The sequence below is a fragment of the Perca fluviatilis genome, chromosome 6 (assembly GCF_010015445.1).
Source record: "Perca fluviatilis chromosome 6, GENO_Pfluv_1.0, whole genome shotgun sequence".
Lineage (NCBI taxonomy): Eukaryota > Metazoa > Chordata > Actinopteri > Perciformes > Percidae > Perca > Perca fluviatilis.
This window is the reverse complement of record NC_053117.1, coordinates 6,759,729-6,786,590: the sequence shown is the minus strand read 5'-3', so window position 1 is coordinate 6,786,590 and position 26,862 is coordinate 6,759,729. Positions and strand designations below refer to the sequence as shown.

At 43.6% G+C, this 26,862-nt stretch overlaps 1 protein-coding gene across 7 annotated transcripts in view; it reads right to left on the bottom strand.

Annotated features, from left to right (window-relative positions):
* tet3 (tet methylcytosine dioxygenase 3) overlaps window positions 1-26,862 on the bottom strand; it is a 44,410-nt gene that overhangs the window by 10,107 nt on the left and 7,441 nt on the right. The window contains exons 1-6 of one of the 7 annotated variants that reach the window (XM_039802403.1): window positions 26,217-26,479; window positions 25,478-25,537; window positions 8,623-11,533; window positions 4,455-4,545; window positions 1,871-1,964; window positions 493-701 (exon numbers count right to left, since the gene is read on the bottom strand). In XM_039802403.1, the coding sequence (XP_039658337.1) occupies window positions 493-701; window positions 1,871-1,964; window positions 4,455-4,545; window positions 8,623-11,485 (3,257 nt within the window). In that variant the 5' untranslated portion in view covers window positions 11,486-11,533; window positions 25,478-25,537; window positions 26,217-26,479. Of the gene's footprint in view, window positions 1-492; window positions 702-1,870; window positions 1,965-4,454; window positions 4,546-8,622; window positions 11,534-14,909; window positions 15,699-16,306; window positions 16,710-17,994; window positions 18,745-19,899; window positions 20,205-25,477; window positions 25,538-26,216; window positions 26,480-26,862 lie in introns of those variants that run through there. The other 6 variants (XM_039802406.1, XM_039802401.1, XM_039802402.1 and 3 more) reach the window with 6 other exon arrangements.

The following is a 26,862-nucleotide window of genomic DNA, read 5'->3' as shown; positions in this document are numbered from 1 at the left end:
GCGATTAGTTAATAGGCTAATACAGTTTAAAGTATCTAACTAGTGTAATAACTCAGAGGCTGCTAGGAGAGAAGACTTGTTTTCTAAATCCAGATAGTGAATGCTGGCTATGTCTAAACCAGGTTAAACAAGGGTGTGTCAACATCCATTCATAGCTAATTGTGGGAGTGGGATGTATGACATTGACAATGTGTACGCAATATTTGTTTTTCTGCATACAACAATATTTGCCTTAAATTTAGCTCTACGTCTGACTTTTCCATGTCACAGATGCCCATATGAGCATAGATTATTGGTGTCATAGGTCTGCCTGAAAGTTCTGATAAAGATGACTTCAGATACTGTAAAACAGTTTAGCACGTGACTAAAAAGATAACTCATACAGGTGCAGTGAAGGTATGGGAATGCAATATAATGCGGACAAACTGTCTCTGTACATCCACAAACTTGTATGTTAGAAAACCAGTGTCAAAGATCCCATCAGCTACTCACTCATCATTGAGGCCACAGCGTCGGCTGGTGGGGTTGCCATATTTGGTGAGGGTGACACTTAGATCGCTGTACAGCTTGTCAGCCAGGGCCCTTGGGACACCTTCCCAGGCCATAATGAGGATGATGATGACAGCGTTGGCACAGTGGTGGCCTGCACGCTGACGCACCAGACACAGCAGCTTTTCTGTCTCGCCGCTGCGACGGATCACCTGACAGGAAACAGAGCTTATCGTTATTTTATCCAGTGGAGGTGAACACCCTGGCTCGTTACCAGCAACGCCTTCATTTATGCTCACTAAGTTCCACTACTCTAATTTTGATTCACAATACTTACAACTAAAATGACATGCTGCCAAATCTTCTATTGTCTAATTCTGTAGTAACTGAATTTGTTAGTAATAAACATTTGCGCCTTCAAGCAGGCACCTTTAGATGTCCAATGCTTTTTTTTTTTTTTTTTTTACTGAACAAGACACAATGAGAAACAGCTGATGTTTCTGCATTTTGGAAGGATATTTGATACCTGTACTGAAATCTGACCTGCTGTGGTGACTGGATACCAATCCTAAATCTGCTTATGATGCTAAAGGTTAAATACCTATAGCTGGAGAGTCTCATACTATACAATATACTAGTGGACAAAGACTTTAAATATTCAACATTTTGCTTCTCATAACCTTAATAATTCGTTCCTTGCAACAGTTTTTTCTATCAGTAAAGATAAATGGCTATTGATATGTGCAAGCCTGCTCTCTTTCACTTTTATTATCTCTAAACTCTCCCTCTCTCTGTCTCCAACACACCCACACTCACTCTCCCTCAGTAGGATGGCTGTTTTGAATCCATAAAGTCATTAGCAGGATGTGTCAGGGGTGACACTGGAAGGAAGGCTGGGCAGTTGTCACAGAGGGAGACCTTATATTTATTTACTCACTGTGGGTGACAAACTTGGCTAGGTGTCTCTCCAGGACCTCTCATTATACACACACACACACACACACACACACACACACACACACACACACACACACACACACACACACACAGGCATAAATCTGTTTTTGATCGGCTGCCATTGTCAGGTGGGACGCAAGTCTAAAAACATGTTTTTTTTCTGCCACTGCCTTTCTCACTTAAACACAATCAGGCTTTGACTGAGTTATTGAAAGCCTGTCAAAATGTTATTTTTTTAGAGTTATGGGCTGTTATTTTAAAATGTAAACTCAATCAAAGAAAAAAAAGAAGAGACTGTGACAATACCAAGTCTCAAAAGACTATTGCTTCTTATCCCACAGCAGTCACCTACACTAAAAGTTGTCTAATGTAAGGCTCTTTCAAAACTTCAAACACATGGCAGATATGATGCGATGCTACTTACCCACTTAGCAATAGGACATCCTTGTGAGCTTTTCCCCTCTCTGCCTGTGTACACCACCTTCTCAACCCGGATGGCATCCCCCTTCTCTCCATACCTACACAGGAGGAGAAAGAATTTAGTTCTTTTAAAGTTCTTCCACTTGAACACTTGGTGTTTGGAGTCAGAATGGCTTCTCTTCAGATCAGATAGCCCTGATGCCTATCTGTAGGGCCCTGACACACCAAGCTGACACTCAAGTGGCCTACATCTAAAAACACCCTCCAGTCATTCCTGTGTAGGGCCCCAAGGGCCACCAAGCCGACCTCCAAGAATTTGGTGACTGACTGATTCCTTGTGTTGAAAGTTGCACTCGAACACACAACAAACACTACACCTGACAGCCAGTTGACCAGCAATATGGATGTGTGCCTTGTGCCTGTATTCACAATCCAAAAAACATTATAATACAGCCTACATTTCTGTGTAACGAATCTGTCTAATGCTTAACATGAAAAAACAATGTAAGGTGTTGAACTGAGTTGAACAATCTGACAGCTCAGATTAGATTTGCTCAGTTGGCCAAACGGTTGCTGATAAATGTCAACTAGTGCCACTCAACAACAGTAATAGCTGTAATAGGAGACATAATGCAGTTTTTTTTAGAGGTTAATCAATGAGTTAAACATTTACCTCATCGAGTGTGTTTGTTATGTTTTATGCCACTTATTGCTTTTGCTTATGTAGCTCTAAATCTGTTATTTTGTAGACCGTGGGAGTAGTAGTTTATGTCAAAACTGACATAGACGGGCCAACCTCAGCAGCACTAGCTGGTGAGGAGTGTTCACAAGGCTCTGCTGAGATTCACACAAGCATGGCAGAGCAAACCAGAACCCACTAGCCTCCACACAATGCCAGTCAGAGTGTCTTCTCTTGGAGATTTTCTGTGCAGGTGTTTGTGACCACATGTGCATAAATGAGCTTATTTTGTGTACTCAAAAAATCTGCTTCTATTTGTTTTGTGTGTTTGTTTGTGAACACCTGCTTGGGCAAATAATAGTGTTGAGAGATTACCTAATAGTAGTCCTAATCATGCATTTTTGTGGTTCCGCAGGTCTGTGTGTGTGTGTGTGTGTGTGTGTGTGTGTGTGTGTGTGTGTGTGTGTGTGTGTGTGTGTGTGTGTGTGTGTGTGTGTGTGTGTGTGTGTGTGTGTGTGTGTGTGTGTGTGTGTGTGTGTGTGCGTGCGTGCGTGGAGAATGTCAGAGGTTGCATTTGGGTGGGGATTGGTCATCCGAACTTGTCAGCTCAGATCAGGTCTCCTGCCTGCTTGATACCTGCCATTGTGAAAACTTCAGGCCGGAGTAGATTTGGTGTGGCAGTGAATACAAGGGGCTCCTCCTGAATAGGAACCAGCCCGAGGTGGCTCAGAGAGTGGGAGGGGAGTGGGCTCTGTCACCACAGGGGTGGCCTGCTGGAGTCAGGGGTGGGTCAAAGGTCAGCTATAGGGACATTGGGGCCTTAACGTCTTATGTCATCTCTCAAACAAAAAAAAGTGGTCTCTGGTCAAACAACCCCCCTCCATCACCCTGTGCTCTCCAGGGACTAATGACTCATAGGTCCTATTGAAATCCAGCCTCTCTGTGAATAACAGCCAAATGTGTGCCCCAGTACAATGTTCTGAACTGTTACCTTAAAAGCATAACACAATGTGTCATCCGGTTATAGAAGGTTACACCGAGTACACGTTTTTTTTTCTACATTCTGAGGTTACAAATAACAGACACCACAAGCCATTGTCAGAATGTGTTAACCAAGCTATGAAAAATATAGCAACTCTTCATTCCTTAAAAACAGTTGATTGATTATGATGATTTAAAGAGGCTGTAGCTGCACTTTGGTTATTAAAATTACCAGCTGAGGAGCTGTTCCTTGCTAAATTGAATAAATATTAATCCTATGAAGATCAAAAGACCAAACTCAATCTGTCTTTTTATTATCAAGTTTGCTGATGCATAGCAGACAAAGTAACAACAGCTTATTGGATTGGTTTGGTGAGGCTGTCTAGATAGTACTATGTACTGTATGTGACATGGGTTACATTAGAGTCCCGATGGTTAATGCTAAATGGCATCTGTTGCCTCATTTATAAAAACATAGCACATAGATTTTTACCTTCAATTTGACTGTGAGATTATTTGTTTACTGTAATTTCACCTTAATTAATACAGAAGACTGTTACTAGTAACAATAACTGAACTTGATATTAGTGCACAAAAAAGGCACTATTTCTGTGATACTTTCCACTAAACCTTATATCTCTCCTCTTTCCCCCCTTCCGTCTGTCTTCCTCTCTCTTACAGTAATTTTTCTCTGTCTCTGTCTGTGATTTGATTTATATCCTCCCTTATTCCGCTCATTCTAAGCTATCATCCGCTGCTACCCTTGTGCTTTTGCCTCTGATATGCTGACGATGCTGATATGTCCTGTTTCTCCTACTGGATTCTGGGTCACAGATTCCCTAAGGACAAAATGTGAGGAGGAGGGAAGGGGGAGAGAGGAGAGGAGAGGAGAGGAGAGGAGAGGAGAGGAGAGGAGAAAAAGACCCACCTGGTCTCCATCAGGGTTCGTATAGAGGCTACAGTAGGTCCAGATCCCAGGTGGTTGTAGTAGGGCCCTTCATCTTTCTCCACGATTTGCTCTAGAAAAAGAGACAGCAGGTGAGAAAACAGCACATAACTGGACCTGAAAAAGCACTATGGCAAGTTCCACACTCCACACTCCACAAATGTTCACAATTATTCACAATATACAATGGATCACAATTGGTGATGAAAATGCATCATTACTCTTACTTAAGTTGTATTGTGTATTAGAACCACCTGTTATGCACAATTATATCTAAATATAGAAGTTAGTCTGGTTGTTCTATAATGAGATAATATAAGCATTAGTACTACATTTATACTACTTTATGATTCATTTTCAATTTCCTTATAGTACACTCAGAGAAGTAAAAGCAAAATCTGACTCACTTTCAGTACAAATACTTTGTTATTGTACTTAAGTAGAATTTCCCCGTATCTGTACTTTACTTTGTTATTTATATTTCTGGAAACTTAAAATTTTACTCCACTGCATTTCCTAAAAAAAAATCTATACCCCCCCTAAGCATCTTCCTTACTCGTTACTACAAAATAAAATCAGAAAAAATGTAGACTTAAGTTAGACTTCAAAGATCAGGTTTGGCAAATCATTGCTCCTAGATTGCAAGTTAATGGTAAACGGTCTGCATTTATATAGTGCCTTTTTACCTTACCGGACAAAGCACTTTACAATTGGCCTCTCATTCATCCATTCACACACACATTCATACACCGATAGTTTTGGTGCATGCTCCATTCCAGTTGGTGACATAATGCCTGTTTCTTGCCCAGCGCCAAGCACCAAAATCATTAACCAAAACAAAAGAAGAAGACGAGGAAGCATAATAACTGATGGCGTCATGGAAGCACCGGCTGCAGGCTCTGCTGCCAACTTAACAGGCGATGACCACCCGGAGACAGTGGTGAATGGGGTTGGGAACGTTACACGCCTGTGGCAATAATTTTTTTCATACGTTGGAGTGGATTCACAAAAAAAATGAAAATTCTGTTTCTGTTTTTCTCTTTGTTGTCAGACTTTGAATTTGATGTTTAAGAAAGTGTGGAAGCCATGAATATTATGCTTTACGGGATTGCCCAGTTCACGCCCAAAATTCCACTGAATGTCCTGATTTCAGTTACCTAAAGCTTCCTTTGTGTTGGAATTCTTAACTCCGGTGGATTTCTGAGGACTACGGTTAACTGCTCCTCAGATCTCTGCAGGGTAAATCCAGACAGCTAGCTAGACTATCTGTTCAATCTGAGTTTTCGGGTTGCACGAGTAAAACAACTTTTGAACGTACGAATGTTCCACCAAAACAAGTTCCTTCCTGAGGCTATTTTGCAGAGGCACTGGGGTTCCGTGCAGCACTTATGACGATTGTGATTGGTCTGAAGAAATGCCAATAAACCAGAGCACGTTTTTCTCCCATCCTGGAATGCTGTGTGGACTAGCCAGACCCTCCTCCGCAGCGCTGTGTGCAGGAAGGTCTGGCAAAGCGAGATGACTATAAGATAGCCACAGCAAAGCATTTACAATATCTTTTACTTCTAATAATTAATCATATTTAATATCAGAAAATGACTTATCAGATATTTTAAGACTTTTACTCAAGTAATATTCTTAAAGGTGACTTTAACTTCTACCAAAGTGTTTTTCTGGTAATATACTTGTACTTTTACTCAAGTATTGCATTCAATTACTTTATACAAGACTGCTCACTACTAGCATGTGTTTAGTTACTTGATTTAAACAAAATAACGAGGGCAAAATCTCTTATTAATTTGTAGTACGACACCAAAGAGATGATTTGAAACTAGGCTTCTGCATTACATATTGTACTATTTACTAACATAGACATCCTTTTTACACCAATATTATCAGTAGCTTTACCTGATTCTTCTGCGGTGATACTACTCAGGCTTTTTGAATGTTTTTGCACATCACACTGATAAAAAAATAACATCTCTGCCTCAAATCCTAATTTCCTAATTAAACTAATGGGGTTTCGCCTCATCAACTAAGTAAATGTTTCACTCAAGTTAAAAATATTTCACAGTAAAAGTCCTTTAACTTCAGTAAAGAAAAATGAGTGGCTTTGTATATAAACACATCTCAGTTGTTGTAGAGTTTTGTAAAAAGAAAAATTGTGATGTATTTTTGAACAAACTCAAAGACATCCTCTTTGTAGCTGAGGTTAAATCATCTATGAGAAGCGTGAGAATGTGCAACTGATTGCAACATCCACTTCACACAAACACACATGAACACACAGACAGTGGACTGTGACTGCAGGGTGTGGTGTGTGCGTGGAGACACTTTGGAAAGCAGAAGCTTTTTGAGGTAGTGATGAATGACTCAGTTTGTGTGAGTGTTATGAGGGAGTAAGGGTGTGTCTATGTGAGCACTGTGCACATCTGTGTTTATGTTGTGTATGAGTGAGTGAGTGTGTGTGTGTGTGTGTGTGTGTGTGTGTGTGTGTGTGTGTGTGTGACTGCATTTGACCATTGTCCTCCTGTGGTTGTGAAGCACATCATATGACTTCAATGCTAATCTGTGTGATACTGTGCAGCTGAATGTATCCTACATTAAATGCCTCTAATGGACTTTGCATTACCGAGCTCTGTAACAGCTCACTTGTATGGCAACTAATACAGTTTTGCTCTTGCTTCTGTTCACAACACTTCTTTATCCTAGTGTAGCACACACTCTGGATAACAACATTAGCTAAATGCTCTAAATGCAAATGCCTTACAATATCAGCTGAATATGTAAAGTGTGGACATACAGTCAGTGTTGTGTGTGTCTCTGGTTCAGAGGCATATGAGGTCACATTCCCCTGTTGGTGCTGGGAGGCACCAGGGCGTGGCTCAGGGCAGGAAGTGGAGGAGTCGCACTAAATTCTTGCATGGAAATTGGTTGTGTGTTTACTGTCCACATCATGACTTTATACTGTATCTGTGTGCGTTGGAGGCAGTCTCATTCCAGTGCAGTGTTATGCTACAGGGAGTTGACAGGGCAGCGTGTAACCAGGGTTTACTATAAAGACTTATTGTCTGCTTAGTAACAACACAGCTAGCAAGTGTTTCACTGCAGCTGCTCTCCCCATGCTGTGCACCCTCTTCAATGTTTAGGGACAGCAATGGTCTATTTACCAGGCCTTAACCCTTCATAGCCCCTACAGTTACAACTCAGTAACTGAAAGAAAATGGTGGTGATTTCTTTATAGCTTCTCCGAGAACAATTTATTTTATTATTCAGTTATTACCCCATTAGCTATCGTAATAATATTCAGATTTTACACTATCATAATGTGGGTGTATTGAAGGGCGTATCTGCTCAATTTGTCTACCTATTATTGTCTTAATTATTTTAAGTATGTGGTATATAGTATGATCTATACATTACCATAGATTTCTAGTGTAGGACCACCTACTGTTGTAACCAAATAACATGAGCAGGGTAATACCCAAACTATGGGACTAAACCTCTTTCTGTCTAACAAAGGCTCTGTTCTGCTTGCCTACCAGACCCAAACCCACACAGAAGGCTCCTTCTGCCACCACTGCTATTGTTCCTGCCCGCTGCCTTTAGTGCCCCACAATGTCGCAGTCTGGATGGTTGCAGCCACACACCCTGGCAACACACACATTCTTAGATACACTCAACAAGCATCCAGACAGAGAAGCTGAAGCAGAGGGGGACTGAAAAGCATAGTAGTGAGCCTGGGTAGTTAAATGAGTAGAGTAAAGCACTAACAGAATTATAGGTTCATTAATGTTTAGCTCAAGTGGTAAAACAAAACTTGATAATTTTTAGATTTAGAAAATGTTTCCCAAAAGAGTCCTCCTTGCAGAATACGCATGCTCCCTTGTTGCTTTAAGGCACTTCAGAGAAAAGCCTTTACTATCTAACATTGGTCAAATTGACTTTACTTACAGACTTACTTTAATTTATCTCCACTAAGAGATGAATGTAAAATGTTTGGTGTGGTATGATATTTGTTTGATTATTAATACTATTATTTATACTTGTGTAAAGTGCTATACAGTATCCAAATACAGTAAGTTGATGGTCAGCAACCTCACCCCCTGGATACACACAACCATAGACAGACACCAACACACTGACTTACCCACACAGGTGCAGGTGGGGAACTCTGACTGTAGATCCTTGGAAGGAGTACTCAGTATGGTCTTGGTAGGGGTGTCCAGGTAGCGCAGAGGAGACTCTAGGAAGCCTCTGAGAGATGGAGAAGAAGGCAGACTGTCCTTAGTGGGCGTGTCCTCTTCAGAATAGCATGTAGTGGAAAGTACTGCTATATCACCCGAGGCTTCGATCTTCATGCGTTTGGGCAGCGGAGAACACGGCACGCTGAACGTATCCTCTAACACACTTGGCTGCTGCTGCTTGTCCAGAATGGCTTGATGATGCGGAGCGACATCCCCCATAGGGATTTCTGTGGATGCCTGGTTCAAGGATGCTTCACTTTGGGGCCCTAACTTATCCTTGCTGACTACCATCTCCTGATCATCTGGATGAGGTATGGAGCTGGCTTGAGTGGAGACAATTAAGGGAGCCGACTTGGAGGTGGAAGATGATGTGGGACTGAGGTCCTGAGGACCGTTCTGGGACTGATTCTTCAGCTGAGGGGCTGTAGCAGTCTCCTCCATGGGCTGACTGGCAGGTGCATCTGGGGCTGAGTCCCCAAATTCAGCCTCAAACTGACGGATAAGTTCTTCGTACTTCGGGTCTATGTTGATGACACTCTGTAATTGTGAGGTGCTGGATGAAGATGTGGAGGTCATAGGTGTGGTGGTGCTGGTGTTACTGGAGGCAAGGCTGCCAACTCCCTCTGACTTAGCATTGGCTACAGGGGCCACTGGTGGGGGCAGAGGGCCCATGAGGGCTGGAGTGTTTTCTGACAAAGCAGAAGCAGTGGAAGAGGAAGTAATTGAGTAATTGGAAATGGATACCTGAGATTGGACTGGGGCAGGGAGGCCTGCAGCAGCAGCCTGAGTGGGGTTACTGTGGAGGGGCAGAGAGGGGAGAGAACCTGGCTGCAGGCTGGTCAGGGCCAGGGCTCTGTCCATCATGAGGACTGATGGTTTTTGTACGGTGATCTGATTCTGAGGCAGGAAGGTTGGCATGGAGGCTTTCTGCTTGGTCTTCTTGATGATTATCTGTTTGGGTTTGGGCAGGGGAGGGACTCCAAGCATCCCACTCATAGCTTTTATGACAGGAGATCCTTGGCTGCTTTTTCTCTTTTTGGGTTCCTTGGGTTCCTGTTTGATGGCCAGATGTGGAAAACCTTCTGCCTCCATCTGTGGCCACCATTTTTTTAGAGGTGCATGAGGGCCTGGTGCTCCAAAGCCAGGGGAGTGGTTAGAGAAAAGGTTCCTCTTGTAGTGAAGGTGCTGTTGCAGAGCTGCCTGAGTGGAGTGGCTAATAGCTGCTTGGCCAGGAGACAGGGGAGTGCCCGCATAGTGCTGACCATGCTGCTGACCATTAGCCATGCCGTAATGTGCCATGGAGGCAGTGTGATGGAGGTGCTCACCAGCGTCTGGTTCTTGCTTTATTCTAACCAATGCAGGGTTGTCCTGGCCCTGGATACCTCCGTTCTGGTTCAAGCTAATCTGCTGTGTGACTGGAAGCTTGAAATGGGCATTGCTGAACTTACCACTGGTGTCACCAAGCAGCTGTTTGAGCTCTGACATGGGGTCCGAGCTACTGTGAGGTGCAGCAGCGTAGTGAGACTGGGGCTCAGACTTTATACACATCCATGGGTTCCTCTGTTCAGAGCCTCTGCCTGAGCCCTGCTGCCACTGCTGGGGATTAGGGCTGAAGCCTGGATGTATTCCCTGACTTGGGAAGGGAGAGGTAGAGGATTGGAGAGGGGAAGCATGGGGTGGCTGGCCCTGGGATTGGGGCCTATGGTGCTCACAGGACACTTGGGCCTGCTGAATGGTGTGCAGTCCCGGAGGGACGGATTGTGAGCGTGAGGAAGATGAGTGGTTGCTGGGAGAGGAAGGGATCAAGCTAGTGCCATTGGGGGGCTGAGATGGGAAATTCTGGGTATGTTGGTGGTGATGGAGGTTACTGTGGTAGGGAGCTTGACCTGGAGAACCGGCAGCTAGCGGACCAGTACCAGATAACTGTGTAAGAGCTTCTATGGCAATGGCTGTCTGAAGACTGACGTTCTTTTCCTTGGCTATGAAGAGCACCTGGGGAGAGCAGGGAATTGGGGGTTTGGAGCAGGGCACTTGGTCTAGGCGAGGGCCCTGAGTTCCCTGTTGCTGCTGGGGGTATGAAGCAGACAGATGGTGGCCACCATTCATCTGGGGGTAGGGCTGAGGGTGATGCTGCAAATGGGGTTGCTGTAGGTGAGGCTGTAAGTGTGGGGGAACATCAGTCATCTTGCAGGCACCTTGATCCTCATTGGTTGCCAACTTAATCTTCTTCTCCAGCCACTCAAGATAGTCTGGACAGTCAGGCCCATCACAGTTGCAGTTAGGGGGCTTGTGTCCATGTTTGGCTTGGCTCAGTGCTGTCTGTAGAGTGTTCAGGTCTTCTGGAGTTTGGCAGCTTCCCTCAGGAGCTCCTGCAGAGAGTTTGATCTGAGCCCCCTCAGTGCCCATCTCCTTGGTGAACTTCTCATACAGCTGGGCTGTGTTAGGCTGCACGAGGCAGGAAGAGGAGGAAGAACGAGGCAAGGAGCCAGCAATAGCAGAAAAAGCCACCAGATTGTGGGCATCCTCCATATCTGCGTGGTGGACAGGTTCACCAGGGGTACCGCTGCTGCTGTTCCAACATGGTTGCTGGGTGTCACTGACCTTGCCATGTCCTGACACCCAGCACTGCCTTGGCGGCACGCTTCCTGCCCTCTGCTGCTCTTTTTCCATAGATGTTGTATCATCATTAGGGTAGCGATTCACCCCATTGGCCAGTTCCAGGCTCAGCGCGCCTTCCTGGAGGCGGTCATGTGACCCAATTTCCATCTGGCCTCCACTTCTGGGGCCATCCACTAAAGTGACTTCGTGGACAGTCTGAAAAACATAGAGATGGACATGGAGCGAGGTCAGTAAAATTATAAGAATACAATAAATCCAGGACCAATATAATAATAATAATAATAATAATAATAAGCTTTATTTGTATAGCACCTTTCATACACAGAATGCAGCTCAAAGTGCTTTACATTTGGAATATTTAACACAATAATAGAGAATAAAATAATAATAATAATAATACAATTTGAGGCTAGCGCAGCAAGTTCTTGCAAGGAAAAAATAAATAAATAATACATATATATATATATAAAAACTTATCAAAATATGTAAAACAACATTATACACTGTACATTAGGCATGATTTTGAATAATCACCTTATGTGTGTGTTGACTAATCGCTTAATTGAATAAAATAAATTGATATTTTCTATCTGTATTCCAAGAATAACTTGACGGAATGATAAATAACAATCATCAAAGTAATATCAGTCTCCATTCCCTTCTCCCCAGCTCTTATCAAGGGTTTCCCTCCCACCTTTCACACATACAGAACATACAGTGCTGCAGGGTCAGGTCAGTAGGGCTATGGAAAACTGCATTACCTATTGCTTCAGTGGCGTGTTTCATAACAGGCAAGTGTTTTGTCAGGAAAGTCACAGGTCATGTGTGACATAGTTTCACTGTTGTTTATAAATGGACACTGTGCTCCAGATCAGTTGGGCTATGCAAAGCAGGCAGTTAGAGTTTAAACATATCACCCTTTTGTGGGTGGAATGTGGGTGGTTTCATAATTTATTAAAAACTACAAAGTAGAGAAGAATCAAGAGAGTAAAATGTACAATTGCACAGTTCATATTTTCTTTCAAGAACACAATTAGTAAGTGAAACAAATCAAGAAATGTTATCTGTTAATCTGATACAATTAGGTTATTTTGGTCTTTGTGGAGAATTGTTTCAATTGCTACTATTTTAACTTTGAAAGACAACTTCTATGTAGCAGTGTATGCAGACAGAATGGTCTGTCTAGTGTTAGACAAGTCATGGACCTATATGTTCGAATGGTTAAAGCAGGAGTGTGGAACTTCTGTCTCCCCCTCTGACAGTGAGAGTAATTACACAAACACTACCAACGTGATTATGAAAAGCAGTGGGATTCATACAAATAGATTTCCCCTTGCGATATTAATAAAGTATACCTACTTTAATAATGCTGCATCACTGTGGTCTTTCCCCCCTTCCTGCCTGTCAAGGTATTGGGTAATACAGGTAGACTTACATACCGTGTAACCAATCAGAGAGCCAGAACAAGAATAAGAACTAAAAGTGAGTGTGCAAGGTTGGTTGACAGCACTTTCTGTACTGCTCATGAAACAACGTTGTGGAGTTAAACTGCTTGTTCTGAGTACAAATCAGATGTATTGGCATCCATCCGATACTCCAGCGCGGGAATGTCACCACAGACACCAAACACCACAACGCTATACTGGGAAATACAGAGAGCCACCCCTGGTGGTGATAGGCTTAATCAGCATTGTGTGAACCTATTTGGCAAGGGCTTGAATGTAACGGACGTGTATTTATATGTAAAAGTTTCACACTCTAGCTTTAGTGGAACATGTGACTATAAAGTACTGTAAAGTTTCTGTTGAGAGATCGCCACATGAAAACTTGATGCAGTGAGGAAAGTGAAGAAAATATTCAGTGACTTGACTTGCACATCTTTCCTCACTAGTCAAAAGACCCAAACATTTTTCTGGGAATATTTGAGAAAGGAAACTCCCAAGACATCCTTTGGAATGTTCCTGGGAATAATGTAAACTCAACTTTTGCACTATTTTGTAGAACTGATTCCAGAAACCGTGCAAGCTAGGCAGAAGTACAGATAAACTACTGACAAGAATTTTAGCTTTAGCACCTTGCACAGGTGGGATGTAAAGAGTGTAAGGAGCTGCTTTGTAGGCTTGACTATAATTCCTTATTTTAATTTACTATAAAAAAGAAAAATGTGTAATCTTGAGAAATACAATTTGTCAAACAAACGGATGTATGTACATACATGTATTTTTGATAGTCAAACAGGAGGCACCTGGCTGGTGTAATTTACTGCAATGGTTTCAAGTCAAGACCCTAAACTGACAAACATTAGACCACGATTATGGACTGAATTATAGTGAATAGAGATAAACTATTCCCCTTTTGCTGGGGACCCCCTGGAAACCCCTCAAGACCCCCTGTGTGTCCCGGTCCCCACTTTGGGAACCACTGCTTTACTGCACTGTATAAAGGCTTCTTTCAAAGTGTTTTGGCCTGACAAACACTTACAAATCTGTTTTTCCTATAAGTGATTTACTGTATATAGCATAACATAAGCAACAACTGACTGCTCCTGATATTACCACCTGCCCTATAACTGAATCAACCTTTGGCTGGAAAAACTGTATCTGTATTTTAGATGGCACAAATGCTAATATTCTTTTGAACTGCTATTATTGCTATTCCTTGCAGTCACTGCAACCCAGTATACAGCGTAAGAAACTGTGATATGTAGAAATATTTAATAAACATGCTGGCTAAGAGTTACAAATAGTAAGTTTAAAGACCTTCTCAGACAGTTGGTAACACTTATCAGGAGCTGATCAGTGCAGTCACATATCTCACTTCCTCTCAGAGTCAGAATTGGGACAGGTACCACTAGTTACACTGAAAACTGCAAACCCATCACCTGGACTTGTGTCAAATTACATTTTTAAAGCATTCAGTTCATTTTAGTCAGCTTGAAGCACCAGAGGGTGAGTTTCACTACAGTAGTGGAAAAAAAAGAAAAAGGTGTAGACAATTAAAAAGTAATTGCCACAGTCTATTCTAATTCTAGTCTAAATGACTACTAATCTGAATTATTTATTTTGAATTATATGTTGAAGCCAATTTTCGTGCTCAAATTCACTTGAATCCTAAGATAGTACTTGCAAACAGTATTCAACCCAGGTTAGCCCCCCCGTAGATTATTATCAAATGAGTCTAGAGAGGAACAACAAACAAAGATAATCCAAGGGCAGGCTCAGAAATCATTGACAGAGTTCATGTTGTGGCTGAACAGTGTATTCCAACATATCTAATAGCACGTGAGAAGAAAACGAAGGCAGACTTACTATGTAAATAATTGTGTTTGCCCCATAGATAGAAGCCAACAACACTGTATTAACAACCTTTTTTTTGGGTCAAAGTCTTCAACCTATGTGTGTACTTTAGACTGCATGCTTCACATTGTACTGTAGCCTTAACTGTAACCGACACTTCCATGCATCAAAATCCTGTTTGCAAGTGCAATCCTTCCCTGACAGATGACATAACAAAAAGTGAACAAAGACAGAGTGAGATATAAATAATTCCTTACACATACACACAAACTAACCTCAGGCTAGCTGACGGTCTCACACCCCAACATAAATGTGAACTAGTTCCTGATTCACGAGATTCAAAAAAGAAAGAAAATGGCTTCTGTTTGTAGATCCATCATTGTATGACAGGAGAAGTGAGCCTGACGTCCAGCTTCCCCATCATTTGAGTATTATTAAAATGAGCCTTTGAAGTGGCTAATTACTGGACAGGCAGTATGCTCTGGTCTTTTGAATCCACCTTCTGCGCCGCATGTCTGTTGGGGGTCCCAGGGGGTGGCGGTGGTATTGGTGAGAGATGATGTGGGGTTGCAGGGGGAGGTGGGGGTGGCAGTGAACAGCCGGCATGTAATACGTGAGAGGCCCCATGTCTGCACTATCAGTGAATCAGACGGGAAAGAGGAAGGGGGGGGAGGCTGTGCACGGCAGTTATGAGAACTGCAGTGTGTTGAAACACAACAGTGACTGCAACACTGCACAACGTAACATATTACAATCACGCATATCACTCACACTGACACTCTCTTTTCCTCTTTTTCTCACAGTTAGATACACAAAACGCTGCCACACACACACACACACACACACACACACACACATGTCACATGGGTTTAAAGCACCTCAAGTTGCACACTTAGAACACATGGACTTTACTCTTTGCTTTGCCAGTTCTGATAACAAATACTGCACTGCACACAAATAACAGCTCTTTGAATCCTTGTACGATCGGGGGGTTTGATTAACCTTGATTGACTTTTTTTTGGGAGTCCACATGCCGGTCCAGGATGGAAATGCTACGCTACATCTAACAGTGTTTACACCTATGCACGCGCCTCCCACAATAAAAAAAACACCCTTTACCAAAAAATTAAAAAAAAAAAAACACAACTCTTTCCCAAAAATTTTTCTCTCTTTTATTACCTTTTTTTTTTTTACACACAAAAAAAACAAAAAAAAAAAAAAAAAAACATTAAACAAAAAAAAAAAAAAAAAAAAAAAAAATTTGTACACGCCAAGAAGTGTATACGAAAACACACCTAACCGGCTCAGACCTTGCAAAACCTGGTAGACCGGACCACTTGGGTCTAAGAACCCTTTAAACAAGATAAGCGTTTACATCTCCGTGCGAGAGCAAAGCAACGGCTGTTTAACACTGACACTGCAGTAACTGGAGGGAGGAAACAAAGCCTGTGAAGATACTAGTGGTGGTGAGGGGGTTAAGATCAGCTTGCGAGTAGACAGCTGAACCTAAGTCCCAGATACACAACATCCCCCCCCCCCCATGTCCTCGCTCTTGTCCTCCTCCTCCTTCCCCCACCCCTTCCTTTGCTGCCGTGCAGAGCAGGAACATGAAGCAGAGACCCTGACAATATGAAGCCGGCTGAGAGCCCGAGGACCAGCGACGCATACTTACGTGATCCTAGACGTCCAGACGGAGCTGCGGGTCGGAGAGCAGAAAGCCGAAGAGAAGACAGAGAGGAGCATGAGACTTGCTTGCCGGCAGAGCTGCCCACAAGCAATTCGTTCTTGTTGGGTTGTATTCCCTTTTTATTCCTTCAAGTCTGTGCAGCGCACAGACAGAGCGAGCGACGAAATACACATGCATGTATTCACACACACAGCCAACCACACACACGCAACACACCTCCCCCCAGCACAGCACACACGTTTCTCATTTCTCTCTTGCTTCTTCTTATGGTCGACGCTTTCTGTTCTCTTCTTTTTCCTTTCTCATTATCTCTGTCTGCTCCTCCCTTCCCTTTTTCAATATCCTCTTTCTTTCTCTCGGCTACACATGCAGTCGGCTTCTCTTCGCAGCCCCCACCTTCCCCTCTCTCTCCCTCCCTCCCTCCCTCCATTCCCCTCCCTCTCACGCAGCCTCTCCCTCCATCTCCACTCCTCTCTCTCTTCAGTGTGTGCAGAGCGAGAGGCCATTATCTGAGCCACAGCGGGCACGTACGATGGAATGGAGGAGTGTGCAGTGAGCAGAAACGGAGAGAGCTGTGGGGGAGAGTCGCTAGTAGCGGCAGCCTAGGAAACAGCACAGTGCAGCAGAGCTCTTACCAATGAGAAAACCTCTCTGTCTCTATCCACGCCCTTTAGCACTACTTGCCCTACTGCATTAGATGATGCTACATATAAGGCTATGTTGTGTTTTGTTTATCCTCAAAAGTCCAGTTTTGGCAATTTCGGCTATGACAGAGTTTCTCCGCTTTCGAGTGCAGAGGCGAACCAGCGGCTGCCAAGCGAATACACGATCTCAACTCACAACGGCATCATCAGGAAAAAGGAAGCAAAGGAAAGCAACGTTATGTTTATGCTTGTTTATGCCTTCTGCAAACGTTATCTGGTTTTCCTTACGGAGATTTCGTTCCATGTTTGAGCGTCTAGATTCGGCTCAGCCCTGGGCCAAAGGAGAAGCTACCGATAATGGTTCTTCGATCTCCATTTTCGTCCCCATCCACATTCACATTGGTGAAAAACAAACAAAAAGCTTCAATCTTACACCTGTGGCTGATAATAGATCCTCTAGCAAGGACGCATGTACAGGAAAGAGAAAGGTTGGTAGATGAAGAGGGAGACGGCTTGCTGGCGGTGTTGCTGGAACTTTCTCCAAGATCCGAAGGATACAGACGAGGTGGAAGGTTTCTGACTGATGGAAGCTGAAGTTCACCTGATATACAATTGTTCATCATTCACTCACCTACAAGGTGGAAAAAAAATGCAAGAACGACGGCGACATGATTACAACAGAGGTTAAAGAGCGAGACAACTGCGCCGGGCGATGGAGAGGGAACAGCGGATGACACTTCGACATCAGCAAGAAAGAGTAGCAGGATTAAGAGAACGAAACGGATGAAGACACGGAGGAGAGGAGACAGAGAAGACAAAAAGAGAACGAAACTCGAGTCGCTCAGTTATTATGCAACTGATTCTATAAAGAGAGCAAAACAGAAAAAGGGCACAAACAGGATCAGCAGGATGTTGCCAAAACGAAGACAGCAACCACGAGTAAGCAACCCATTACAGTTTGCTGAGGACGCGATACTTCTGTCCTCTCCTGTCCACCAGATAACGTCCTCTTGTTATTTTTCTCCTCACCATTGTTCTGCCTTGGCGTCATTGCCATTATCATTATCAACGTGGTCATGATCGCTGGATGTTTCCTCTCGCCCTGTTGCTGGCTGACCGGCCTTGTGGCGTCTCCTCTCTTCTCTCGAACATTGCTGGAGTTTTGGAGCAGATTTAACCAGGAGGACGAGAGGGGGGGAGGGGGGGAAGGGTAGAGAACCTGGCCGTCTTCCCCATGCAGATCGTTGTCAGCTCCTGCGTAATAATTTTCTCTTATATTGCCGAGTATGTGCCGGCTACCCTGTGCTATGGCTGGATCAACTTCAGTAGCCCTTTCCCTGTTTCTCTTACTTTGCCTTTCCCCGCTTCTCCTGATCCCTCATTTTCTCTGGCTTTCTCAAAGTGCCTCTGCCTCCCTCTCTCGATTTGCCTCTCTGTTTTGTTTCCTGAGCCTTTTCTCTATCTAGCATAGCTTATTGCATTACGTTCCAACACTTTCTGACGCACCCGCTCTCTGGCCCTGTAAATGTGTCTGTCTCTCTGTTGCCACACATATTCGTATATATGTATATATATATATATATGTATATATATATACACACACACACACACACACACACTCACACACACACAGATGAGCGTCAATCCCAAGGAGAAACGCAGCGCTGCTTAAGCTGTCTAAGGGAAGGAGAGGAGAAGTACAGCATTAGGTCACGTGACCAGGGAGTGCCAATGAGCGAGAGGGAGAGCAATGAGCAAGAGAGGTAGAAAACACATGTGGCGATGACGTAGCTGCATCGTCATCTTCCTCATCATTGTGTCTCCCACCACGACGCTTGCCTCCACCACTGGGTGGGCACATGTGTCATCTGACACATGCCCACTCTCTTCTATCACCAACAACACACACCAACGGGCGGACACTCGAAAACATGCTCTTTCATTCACCCGACTCACTTGTGCTCTACACTCACTCCCCCCCCCCGGCTGCAATGACACAGCATTTCGAGCACAAGATTAGACTCAACCCCCGAATCACATGCTCTCCGCGCACAGTTCCTCATTTTAAAGAACCACTAAACCCAACAGACTGTCCTTTAACGCTGCACTCTTATCAAAAAATGATACCGGCTATTCAACTACAATAAATCATTTTTCAAAGCTAACAGTCGTTAGGCTAAAAGAGACTTCGACAGACCAGCAGTCATCACAACTAGATCTAATATAAACTGTTCTATGAATGAATGATACCACAAGGTTATGACGCTGTCACCATTTTTAAATGAACATAAAAAAAACAGAAACAGAAACACAGGCTGAACTTGTGACCGAGAGAAGAAGTCCGTCTTCAAACACAAGACCTCACATTGTAAAAACACGAGCTCTGAGTGAGTTCGTCACCGTCCACAAACACAGATGAGTAAAACAAAGAAGTACGATTTGACCTACACATCCACATAGAAGGAACCTCCTCGAACGCAAATTTGGCTGTTCCAAAAATGTGATGCAGATGCAGATGCTAGGTAAAACTAAACTAAAGGAAGACTAGTCTTGATTTAAACACGTGCTTGTTTATAACAATGATAGACAAGGCCATAAAATATGCTATTGGCTTTAAGATGTTATTGTGGGATTAAAGCCATATACAGAAACAACACCAACATGCTGCCATTCAGGTTTGCCCAAGAGAGCTGTCCTGAAATCACTTCCGGAGCCCAATGGGTTACTTCTACTCTAGATAAGAGAACAACGTGACAGATTACATCATAACTAGAAGGCATACAGTCTGTAGCCATGTTCACTTTTAATGTAACTGTGTTCACTTCACATGACAATAAGAGCTCAAGAGAAATTGGAAAAAAAACAGTTGAAGTATCTCAACTTTTTTTGGGGGGTGAAAATGAAATGGAAAACATGAACAAGTATGTTACTCACGGTAAACCTGCTGTAACCTGGCATTATCTTCTTGAGAGAAGATAAAAGAGACACTCCAATTCTCACATCGATCACTTCATCTCACAATCTAGTCAAATTATCGTCCAAAAGAGTTGTTTCACGCCTTCGTCTCTCTCTCTCTCTCGCTCCCTCTCTCTCTCCATCGCTCTCACTTCTTTGTCTTACGCTCACTGTTTCTCAGCAGCACAGAGGAAAGGTCTTGGTTGTAGGAGGGATGACTGACAACAAAAGTCCATCCGCAGCAGTGTGTGTTGGGTTGGCTTGCATATGACTAAGCCTGAGTCATCTTTCTTTTTCTTTTCTCAACTAACTCCTGACATAAAACCCTCACACACCGAAACGATTCAACATTTAAATATTACCAGCGCATCGGTAGTGGGAGGTCTGTGTGTATGAAACACACAGAAGCCAATAGAGAACCGTTTGAAGGGTACCATGGGTGAATAATCTTTACGAGAACTGATTCCACTATTTCTGCACCTTCATCACCTCTCTACAGTGGGAGGAAGCTTTTATCTAAGAGCCATTAAGCAACTCACATGAGCATCACTGTCTTAACATGAGGGTCCTTTCCCCTCCTCCTATCTCTTCCTGTCAGCTGACTCCACCTCCTGCTCCCATCTACCTCCATACACCCCCACCCTCAACGCATACTGCCCCACAGTCCAATGGCATCAAGGTCATCTGATCTGACACACTCTGTAACTCTCAGTCTTTCTCCTTCCCCCTCTTTTTGCTCTCTGTCGGTTTATCTTTCACTTTCTTTTTTTCTCTTCCTGTCGTCCCCCCCCCCCCAACAACACACACTTCCCTGTTTCTCATCACATATGCACAGAGGCAAAGACACTGAACAAATGCACACACTGGCAACAAATGCAGAAGCACACTTTCATTGATTTTCCCTCTGCACACATACATGCTAGTATGCATACAGTATTGGATTGTTCACTGAGGGTCACTGGGTTTATTGGTGGGCAGGACAAGAGGCTGCAAAGCTGCACTGAGCAGCTCCCATTAAACAGAGCAGAAGCAACACAGAGGTTTTCAGCCTGGTTAAACAAATAAGACTAATGTATTACTGGAATCTCCTATTATGGTTAGTTTATTATTATTATTTTTGCCTAGTTTTGTGTTGTTTTTTTTATCAACAAACCAGGCACACAATTGTTTTGGATATCACTAATTTCATGAAATATGATATGATATATATATATATATATATATATATATATAGTAAAATAATTGACAGTGCCTTTTTTGTATTTGATATGATAAAAGAAAATGGTTGCACATCCTCTATAAGAGTGTGTAACTATATGTAGGATGTATATGTATCTATTAATGTACTTCATATTTCCATCTGTCTGTCTATAATGAGTAACAGACTGTTAACACATTGTTCATATTATAGGCATCACCTTGTTCTTTCAACCTTGCATCTGTCTGTTTGGCTGTTTCTTTCTCTTTGTCTTTGCTTCCACCCTCCACCCTCCATCCTCCACCCTCCGTCCTCCACCAACCAACACGCACCCAGGCAGGATGGTGTTAGGTTCAGGGTGTGTTTGGGTGTAGATCGTAGTGCTGAGTGTAGGGTATCCAGTCTGAGTCATACCTCCTGACTTTCGGCACGTGCAAGTTGGCACGAATAGCCCAGCTGGGGAAGGCCTACCTACCCCCCCCCCCCACACACTCCTCTTCAGCACTCCGCACAAAGAGAAAGGGAGGAGTGATTTTTAGAGGGAGGAGAGAAAAAATGGAAAGGTGGTGATGAGTGGGGGGCTGTTGGGCAGGGTGGAGTCGCTAAAAAATAACGAGGCGGAGGAGGAAGAGGAAGAGGAGGGGGCGCTGTTTTTAAGAGGCAGCTCTTTGTGCCTGAGGTTTGGGTCATGGAGAGAAGGAGAAGAATGTAATCAATATATAGAATATGGTCTGAGTCTGAGACAAAGACAACAGACAGTAGGGAAGTGGATGGAAAACAAGTGAGTAAAAAAGGGTTCAAAAACAATATAAGAACACTGTGTTCTACTACCTGCCAGGCTAATGTGTGCCAAGTCATGAAAAACCGCTGAGCAGTCAAATCTAAATGGACAATGATGTAATCATTAACAGAACACAGTTTCAAATGCTAGAGCAGTTTTCTTCAGGTGAAACACATCAAGGCCCGAATGATTATGTGATGACTTTTGGAGAAAATACTAGGGGTTTAAATCAGAAATTGCTCAGACTTGAGAGAGAAAAACATAGAGAAACCTTCCTCAGCTCCGCACAGTGGCTGGTTGCCAGCCTTGTCTCTCTCAGGACTTGGGCTAAGATTAGCTTCCCATATGTTCAAGTCAGGAGTAGCCGGGCTTAAAGGGCCAGTACTCAACTGTGCACTATGAAGCCATGTCGTGCTTTACATACACTAAATCATCCTGATTTACAACCAAGGTCAAAATGGATTTTTTGACCCCTCTAATATAGGGCTAGATGATTCTTTTGTCCTTTTAATGTGACATTTTTGAGAACTTATTACATGCCATGCATTTCTGAGCTACTACCAGTTGTATGCCCTGTCTTGCATTATAATCAGTCTAATCCACCTCTTTTGGATACCTCCACGAAATTCACGTGAATATACTTCCGTTGTTTCAGAAATCAATATTTTTATATGCGTGTTCCAATAGTGTGTGATGAAAACTCCAACAGCTGTGGCGCTGCATTACATAAAACCTGGCAGCGTCAGGCAGCAGTGGGATTCAGGATTGTATAAAGTGTGTGCCCAGTGGGAACAGCAGAGCAGCCACCAGAGAGGTGAGAGTTAAAGAGCTCGAGCAACAGCTGAGGGCTCCTCCCCCTTCTCTTTCCATTCATTTTTTATTAACTGCGGCACCAGGCGGCCGACAACCTCCCTCCGATATTAAACACCGATACTACCAACGATGCCAACGAGCCACCAACCACAACTCGTCGTGCCATGCAGGGTATTGATCCAGCCCAAGACTCAGCCATGTTCACTGCATTTAAGCAGGTATAAGAAGTGCAGCAGGACAGACAGTGCTGAGACAAACATCTGCTAATTACCATTAATTAAAGATGAAACCTGACAACAGGGCAGAGCTTAGCAAGCCTCTATAAATCAATGATTCCATGCAAGTGAGGCAATTGTTGGTGACTACAAACATAAAATAAAATAAAATGAAATCCCATGAGGGTTTACAGGATGTGATGTTTTCAAATCCTTGGAAGGTCTTTGATGAAATTGTTATTTTATGAGCATTAAGTGACAACCACTTGCACTTCTACACATTTCACTGTAGATACAAGAGTTGTTCAGTGCCTGGTAGCAGCCTACTCTTCCTGAGTTTGCATACAAGGTTGTAGTCGACAACATGACTTTTAGATCGAAAGGAATATCTGTGCATCTCGAGAATCGAAACCCTGACAACTGGTATAATTGTTGACTTTCACATTTTAATCAGCGATTAGATCACTAGTTGGGCATCAAGGCACACTGGAAAAAGAGCTGCAGTTCTTTACTGACTGAGTGGAAACCTTATAGAGCAGTAAATACATCGAAAGCCAGCGCTGAATGGAATCGGTGATGTCACTTCCTGAGTCTGTACTACATACCAAACCACTTTCTACACAAATACACACATGTGGTGCTGGCTAGTTGGTCATGTGACCAACCTTGGATGCCGGACTTGAGCTAAAATTAAAGCAATGATGTCATCAGACATTCAGTGTTGCCACGGAAACTAGGTCAGTGTTAACCCTTTGCGAACAAGGCTGGGGATTCCACACGAGGCTAAACATATGATTAACAAACGTTCCATCTGCTGTCACGCACTTGGTGGTTTGAGTGTTTCTACTCTGCTTTTGACTCTTTCCCACCAGACGACTGTGTGAAGTTCATCTCATGCAGAAAGAGGAAATCCTGTGTATGGGCGTGGAAGAAAAAAAAAAAAAAAAAAATCAAGCGAGTGCAGTCTGTCTGTCTTGTAACCTGTTGTGGTAAACTCTTCCGGAACAGCAAAACTGAAAATAAATCATTGAAAGTGCTGTCTGACTTGCTTTAACCATGTCTACTGTCACACTGTTTTTATGTTCCAACACGTTGGAGCTCTGGTGTGGGTCCTGAAAATACTGAAAAGTTATACTGTATAACTACATGATTTAAATTGTCAAAAATACCCTCAGCTTGTTGGGTGTAGACCGGGTTTGTTTTTGTGTAACCAGGGAAATGTGCGACAAAGATACAGATCCTCACGAGACACTCCACCATGGACACAATCCCTCTACAAACAGGAGCTCAGGAAAGCCATACAGAGGCAGAGAACACAAACTTCTTCCCTTCCTTTCCCCCCCCCGTGAGAACCAGATGGCCGTATATACCTTGTAGATGAAGAGACTATCTACACATAGACAGTGATTAGAGCAGCCTTAGAGGTAAATTACATTATGTCACTGAGCTAAACCCATTCATTATATTTGAAACGGATTGACTAACCTATATACCATCACTGTAATGAAGCTAGTGTATCAGCCAGCATAAATGTCCCTGAGTCATATGTTGTTCCATGCACGTGTCTAGGTTTACAACACTGAAATGTTTCACTATGCATGTGACGGCAAGTCAAATCAAAGCTTTCTTCCTTCTAATGGAGCGGAAAGCACAAAATTCAAACAGCTTGTTTGGTGCTTAATAAATGCTTTCTCTATGAAGCCTCGCCACTCAAACTTCCTTTCCACATAAACACACAAGCGTGGCCCGACTCGGCAAGCTGTAGAACAGCAGCTCTCAGCGGCCACACGCCACAGGTTACTACGCCCGACAATCAAACACGTACGCATGCGTGACCCACTAACTTTTACTCCCTTTACCTCATTTGACTCCAGAACCTAGGAGAAGAAGGACGGCCCCCCTGGCTCCTGAGCCAGCGCGTAGGGTTCCTCCTCCTCCTCCCTCCTCCTCTCCCTGGTCTCTTGTATCTACACATGCCTGGCTCTGGCACCAATCAGCGGGCAGCGTGGGATGCTTTAAACTGAGAACGCCGCCACTTCATCACTGAGGCGCTCAGCTCACCGCGGCTTGGAGATAAAGCTAAAGTTTAATATAGCCAGCTTCCGAGCAGGGCAATTTGGATGGGAAGGCAGCTGCCTAAAGATGTACGCTGCACATTTATTCCATCCCGTGATGTATCAGGGCTAATACAATGAGCACGTGTTCGCCGGAGAGAGCAGCAAATAGACAAATGACAACCCAGCGCTGCTTTTTCTGCGTAATAGGCATTGATGCTTAAACCCATACACACAAATACATACACGTATACATACATAACAAAACTAACAGAGCGTAGTCATACGTGTGGAAATGCACGTGCAAATACACACAGAAAGAGTAGAGGAACTGGTCGCTGCATTGACTAACCACCACATTTACACCTCACAAGAGTCTCACAGCACTGATGAACCAACAGCTGAGAATCAAAGCAACACGGACAGAGATTACCCACAGATGACAGAGATGACACACAGAACAGCACGGAGACACAAAACCAATGCCCTCTCCTACCTCAGCTGCCAGGTCAGGGTTTCCCAAGCAGCCTCGTCGGTCGTCTTCAAAATATTCCACCTGCACAGCCATTCAACAGAACAAGAGAGGGGGGAGTGAGAAGGAGACAGAGAGAGATGGGAGGGGGTGAGAATAACAATCAATAGAATAATGCGACAAGGGCCTGTTCAAAAAGACTCGTCATTATGGACAGTAGGACCACCAGGTACAACATGTATACCTTTTCACACACACACTCTCCTCATCGTTCCTGTCATCCTCAGCAACCATCAAAAAGCAGCCATGCACACAAATGTATTTTCTTTGATTTGGGTTCAAACAGTGAGCCAGCACTTCCCTCTACTGCTGGGATATAATATAAGAGACAGCAAAGCAAGACTCAATTTCAATTATAGAATTATGTAATGTCTGTATCCTGACCTGGCGCAGCCTTCCTAATTTATGCATTAGACGAGTCTGCATAACCCAGTTTTTTAAAGGGTAAATTGGCAAAACGTGCACAAGTGTCAGTAAATAGGTTAGCTGATAGTCAGAAGCAATAGATAGAAATGGTTCATCAAAGCAGGGCTAATTATTGTAAAACAATAGCATCTTCTTATTTGGCACAGCATGTCCCCCTTTTCTACATGGCCCTGACTGTCTCAATGTTAAATGATGTGTTGTGTCTTGAGCTGTCCCGCCAACCTCATCTCCCCCCTTCCACCCAATCCTAAAATAGTCTGGAGCAATGAATATTTACCCTCCAAGCCTCTGAGCTGCCTTGGTTTGTACTCCTCCGTCCGCTGGACGAATCCCCATCAGAAGACTCGGGCTCCCTCTTGTCTTCACCTCTATCCCTCTATCTCTTTCTTCTTTCTCTCTCTTTCTCTCTCTCTCTACCTCTCCACTCTTCTTTCTCGGTCTCTCTCTCTCGTCTGTGTTCCAGCAGCCCATTCAGGAAGCCATCTTGTGTTTTTAATCTGGCTTTACATGAGCCCTCGTACGCACGTTCTCTCTCTCTCTCTCTCTCTCTCTCTCTCTCTCTCTCTCTCTTTCTCTCTGTGTGTGTGTGTGTGTGTGTGTGTGTCGCTTGCTCTCCTGCTCTACCCCCTCCCTCGCCCTCTCTCTCTCCTGCTAGTATGCCAATAGGTCTACCGCACACAAGCTCATACACACACACACACACAAGGGATTTTTTTCTGTGATCGCTATCACTCTTTCCTCCCACTTGTTCAGTTCTTTTTCTCTTTTCCTTCTACATACATGATGTAAATGCCCCTTCTACCACCCCCTCCCCCTATGTCTCTCTTCAAACATATACACTCATGAACAAATGTACACACACACACACACACACACAGAGCTCGCCGGAGAGACGTCACGCTAGAGATAGCACACAAAGGCAG